This window comes from Vigna umbellata, chromosome 8 (genome assembly GCF_029865625.1).
Source record: "Vigna umbellata cultivar VRB3 chromosome 8, Vumbellata_1.0, whole genome shotgun sequence".
Taxonomy (NCBI): Eukaryota; Viridiplantae; Streptophyta; class Magnoliopsida; order Fabales; family Fabaceae; genus Vigna; species Vigna umbellata.
Genome location: NC_142172.1, coordinates 28,534,541 through 28,540,390, shown reverse-complemented (window position 1 = coordinate 28,540,390; position 5,850 = coordinate 28,534,541). Strand labels below are relative to the sequence as shown.

General features: G+C 31.9%; 1 protein-coding gene across 1 annotated transcript; it reads left to right on the top strand.

The window, feature by feature from the left end:
- The first annotated feature begins 3,452 nt into the window (after nucleotides 1–3,452).
- LOC124834635 (putative indole-3-pyruvate monooxygenase YUCCA8) lies at nucleotides 3,453–5,335 on the top strand. Its single transcript, XM_047309372.2, has 3 exons — nucleotides 3,453–4,233; nucleotides 4,386–4,757; nucleotides 4,853–5,335. The coding sequence occupies exons 1-3, from the start codon at nucleotides 3,562–3,564 to the stop codon at nucleotides 5,078–5,080; spliced, it is 1,272 nt and encodes a 423-aa protein (XP_047165328.2). The 5' UTR covers nucleotides 3,453–3,561; the 3' UTR covers nucleotides 5,081–5,335.
- The last annotated feature ends 515 nt before the right edge of the window (nucleotides 5,336–5,850 follow it).

Genomic DNA, 5,850 nt, shown 5'->3' with positions numbered 1-5,850 from the left:
CCACACTAAATAAATTAAATAAACAAATTAATAAATATAAATAAAATAAGAATATGACACATAATTAAGATAAATAAATATAATAAAATGAAATATATAAGAAAAAATAATGAATTCCTAGCTTATCATACATCAAAATAACTTGTGCAAACTAATTAAGTCACTTTCAACTAATCTAATTAATAATATCTTTATTTCTCTTTTTTAATGGACATAATATGCAGTCATTAAAGAACTAAGAAGATTATATTCCTCTTTTCTCAAGTATGAATAAATTTATATGAATGTTACATTAATATTTTAAATTTTTTTAATGTTATTCACATGTCATGCATTCATTTAACAATATTATGAATCATGTATTCTTCCTTCATGGTTTAAAATGTTTAGTTACATGTTTCATTATTTTTCTGTATTTTATACATTCTCAAAATTTGATAAAATTAATATTTAAAATTTATTAACACATTAAGATAATACCATTAATTTATCCATCAAAAATTATATTTCTTACCACATAATTTTAAAAAAAGTAAATTCGAACGATCAGAATAAAGAATATCTCAATAACAATATGCAAAAGTTTTTTTAAGCTTGATTTAACGCTTAATAAATCTATAGTCATTTTTTTACAAAAATAACTTGAAATAGGACATAAGTGTTGCCAATTCACTTTGCAAAAATATTTTCTTTAACCAAATACATGGAAATCTTGACGATCAAAATGAAATATTATATCTTAAAAACTCTAGATAAAAATTTCATTTCGATCCAAGAGTTGAAGCAAAAATAAAATATTTACCAAAAATACTTCAAACTAAACAATACGTGGAAACCTAACTTTTAGAGTAAAATGTATAAATTATTTCTCTTAACATAAACCTCAAATTATAAATCTAACTGGTAATAGTGGAAAACTATATTAATACTATGTAAAAATTACAATCTAATTAAATGGTTTATTGTGATCACAATTTTATCTAGACAACTTAGAAATAAGAATTAGTTCATACTTCAAAATCATCCTTTTTGTTTTCAAATTTATTTTTCATAACTCATCAATTTACTTATGAAAACATATTTAGATAAGAAACATAGTGATACAATTATATATAACATAACACTTTTTTTTAAATACTATACATAAGATAACACTTTTTGAATGAAAATATTGTATTTAAAATATCTGGGTGTTACAAAACGTATTCTTCTTTTATATATATATATATTTATATCAATCGATTCTAAAAACACAGATATATTGTCCAAAAACGTGTTTGTTTAGCAAATTAAATAAATACGAAGCAAATAATCACACCGACATTAAATTAATGGGCATAGACATGAAGAAAAAAGTGGTATTTGAAAATTGAATTGAATTGATATCCTAAAAGCAGAAAAGTTCTAAGGTGAAATATGATTCCCAAGCTGGCTGTGGAGCAGTGCAAGGCTGGTTGGTGGTAGAAGCTTAAAGATAAGAAATCAATCACATTATTTTTCACAATATACACATTACCTATATATATATATATATATATATAATCCAATCACATCATGAACATTGGACATGACTACCTAAAAGGAACATATATCTAAGTCTATGCATTCCTCTCTCATATATCTTTGTGGTAAAGGCATTTGGAAGATTGTTTTTGGAGCATTTGAAATGGAAGTGGCGACCAATGCATAATAATATCATTCACTCATTCATTCATTACAAATCAAATTTAATAATACACACACAATCCTTGAAGAAATGCCAAGCTCATAGATTACAATATATTTTCATCAAAAGGAGAGACTCCTACCTTTCAACTTTGAGCTTCCCTCCTTCCATAAACTTTTAACCACTTCTAAAGTGCCCTATTCCATCAATTTTCAAACTTCATCCACAAAGTACTAGTGCATGTATATATGTAGTGTGATCGAATTAGAAGATAAGAGCACCTAGACAAAAAACTCATCATCAACTCATCAAATAAAACTATTACCACCTACCTAATTGATTTGGTATACTTCATCATATCATATAATACTATACATTTTCAAGTACACAATCTTAATTATGTACCACACACACCGAAAGTAGTATACTTCCTTCAATAATTTCTCTTCCCTCCACAAACTAAGGTGAAACCATCTTGCTATTTTTATATTTTTTATAAGATATATAATTTTTTCATCTTTTAACTCTAATAATCCACTATATCTTTAAAATTAAATTTTTAATCTTACAAAATTAGTTTATAAATTTATATTTATACCCATTTATATATTATTAATTTGTTTTATTTAATTGGTGTGGTATTTTCAATACTATGCATGCAAAATATAAATGTATGCAACATCGTTGTAATGAACATGAAAATATTATAACTTTTTGTATAATATATTGTAGATTATTTAGGAAAAGATGAGTAAAGGGTTAGGGAGAGTGTTGTTTTTGTATTTGGTTGGAAGGTAGAAAGCAAGCATGGAAGGTAATGAACAAGTATAGTTGGCCAACGTGGGACTGACACATGGCACCCAGCGTGGTGTGGAAATTGGGCTGGCGGAATGGGCTTTGTGGGTCGAAACAACCCTACAACTCGCTTGTCCAATTATTTTCGGGCCCACCACACCTGCGTCACATCATCAGCCCTCTAGGTAAGATATATATATACTTGGATGATAAGATCTTATTACTTTACAATTTTTTTTATTAAATATATAAAAGAAAGCGCTTTGTTGATGTAACGATTATGATGAAAGAAAACTTTCCGAGGAAAGAATAAATTTTAAATCCTTATCAAATTATATGCTAACAGTAACCATTTTTTTTAGTACAAAACTTAATTTGATGTGTAATATAATAAACCTCACATCCTATCATGTCCTAAGTTATTCTCCTCTAAATTATTAGAAGAACTAATGGGCATAATAAAAACAATAATAAATATGTTATTGAACTTCTAAAGAATCTGATAAAATTAAATTTTTTTTTCCAAAATCGAGATAGATAAAAAGATAGAAGAAATACTTTTCTAATATATTTCTACTTTTTAAAATTACTTCCTCTCTTAAGTGCTAAATAAATATTTACAAAATTGTCTATTCTATTGTTTTTCTACTCAGAATAAACACATTAATAAAAAAATGAAAATTAAATAAAAATAAATAAATATACACTTAAAAAATAATAAGTAGTGTAACTTTAGAAATAATATTAAATAAAAAGTAAAATCTCGAAAACAAATCATTAAAACACTATAACTATAAATCAATTCTTAAACCAATGTTTTTTATAGCACAAAGAATGACTTATCTCTAGACAATCTAACGTGATACGATAACAAGAAAGTGAAAAATGTCTTTTAACTATCCATTTTCATCACAGATTCAAATCCCTATTTAAACCCCTCCAACCCCTCTCTTCCCTCAACCCAAATTCACATTTTCAAACCTCACAAAATTCACCTCTCTCTCTCTCTCTCTCTCTCTCTCCCAACTTCCAAAACTGCTTCTTTTCTATCTGACACACCCAAGAGGCCGAAACTAAAAAGAAAAAAGTAGTGTGTGAAAATGGAAAACTTTTTTCGCCTAGTTGATTGTGAGGAGACGTTCTCAAAACGCTGCGTTTGGGTCAACGGTCCTGTGATAGTAGGTGCAGGTCCTTCAGGACTAGCCACAGCAGCGTGTCTAAAACAAAAAGGGGTACCCTTCATGGTTCTCGAACGAGCCGAATGCATAGCCTCACTCTGGCAAAAACGAACCTACGACAGATTAAAACTCCATCTTCCAAAACAGTTCTGTCAGCTCCCCAACCTTCCATTCCCACCACACTTCCCCCAATATCCCTCCAAGAAACAGTTCATAGACTATCTCGAATCCTACGCGCGACACTTCGACATAAACCCACGATTCAACCAGTGTGTCCAGTCTGCTAGGTACGATGAAACCAGCGGCTTCTGGAGGGTCAAAACCGTTGCCACCTCTGGCTCCGTCAAGAATGAGTTTGAGTACATTAGTAGGTGGCTGGTGGTGGCCACCGGAGAGAATGCGGAGTGCGTGATGCCTGAGATAGAAGGGTTGAAGGAATTCAAAGGGGATGTTATTCATGCATGTGAGTATAAATGTGGAGAAAGATTCAAGGGGAAGAAAGTTCTTGTTGTTGGTTGTGGCAACTCTGGCATGGAACTCTCACTCGACTTGTTCAACCACAGTGCTTCTCCTTCCATAGTTGTTCGTAGCTCGGTGAGTCATTCTCTTGTAAACTTATTATATCAACTGCGTAATCATCACGTGCTAATATATCAGCCACTCAAATTGCTTGTTTTTACAAGTTGTTCTTTGAATAGTTTTGAGGTGGGAGATTAAATGGGGTTGCTTTGATTTTGGTTTGGCAGGTTCATGTGTTGCCCAGAGAAGTGTTTGGGAAGTCAACGTTTGAATTGGCAACTTTGATGCTGCAATGGTTGCCACTTTGGGTGGTTGACAGAATTCTGTTGGTGCTGGCGTGGTTGGTGTTGGGGAACACGGAGAAGTTTGGGCTGAAAAGGCCTTTGGAAGGTCCTTTATCGTGGAAGAACAGAAAGGGTAAGACCCCTGTTTTGGACATTGGAACGTTGGAGAAAATTAAATCCGGTGACATAAAAGTTGTTCCAGCCATAAAGAGGTTCGACAATGGGTGCGTGGAGCTTGTTAATGGTGAAAAGCAAGATGTTGATGCAGTGGTGCTTGCAACAGGGTACCGTAGCAATGTTCCTTCTTGGCTTCAGGTGAGAATTTGTTTCCACTGAGTGTGAAATGTTTGTTGAGTGTACAGTGGGAATGGAAAAATAATGTGAAAAGGGTAATGTTGTTGTTGTTGCAGGAAGGTGAATTTTTCTCGGAGAATGGTTTCCCAAAGTGTTCGTTCCCAAATGGTTGGAAAGGAAATGTTGGAGTTTATGCTGTTGGGTTCACAAGGAGAGGGCTCTCTGGTGCCTCTTTCGATGCTATGAAAATCTCTCAAGACATTGCCCAACTTTGGAAACAAGACACTAAGCCAAATAAACATCGTACCACTGCTTGTCATAGACGTTGCATTTCTCAGTTCTGAAATTAACTCTCAATTAGTCAAATACAACCATGTTGTTTCTTTTAGACAGGAATTTGTTGTTGTATAAACAAATTAACAATATGTTCTGTAAGAACATCATAGAATATTTAGGTTCTTAGCCCTCTCCCATGGCCCAAGTTTTCAACCGTCTTTTGGGATTTTCTTTAGGAAACCAAGGATGATGAGGCTTTCTGGCATTAATTACGGTTTCTTCTCTCACATTCATACGGCTTATACGTGTACCATATTTCATTGATTAAGTCTAACGATATAATTTCAACTTCATTTGCAATCTCATCCTTGTCTTTATTGTTTTTATTTTGATATCTGTTTTTCCCTTTCTTTTAGCTAAAGAAGATTGTGTTGGTGATTAGAAGTGATTGTTTTCTTTTTTTCTCAATCACAAGCTTTGTAAACAAGGACAAATACAAGGGGTTGGTCAAACATAAAAATCCCAAAAGCTTAATGAAAAGAAAGGAGAAAAAGGTTACTAAAATGTTTCCATTTTAGGCTTCATCTTAGATTTTTGAGTCCTTTCCTCTCTGCTTCCATCGATTAGACTTTGTTTGATAAGATTGAGACTAGGGCTAATCTAAGTGAAGAATTTTCATGATAGACTTTCTCAACTTTTTGGTTTAGATTTAAAGCAGCTAGGCAACAAATTTTGAAGCAATTTTCCTCTTCACAAATAGAGTATCTTACGAGGGATCTTCATGTGATGTAAGGTTCATTATTATGTTGATATTAACATTTTGAGAATAAGATGTTCT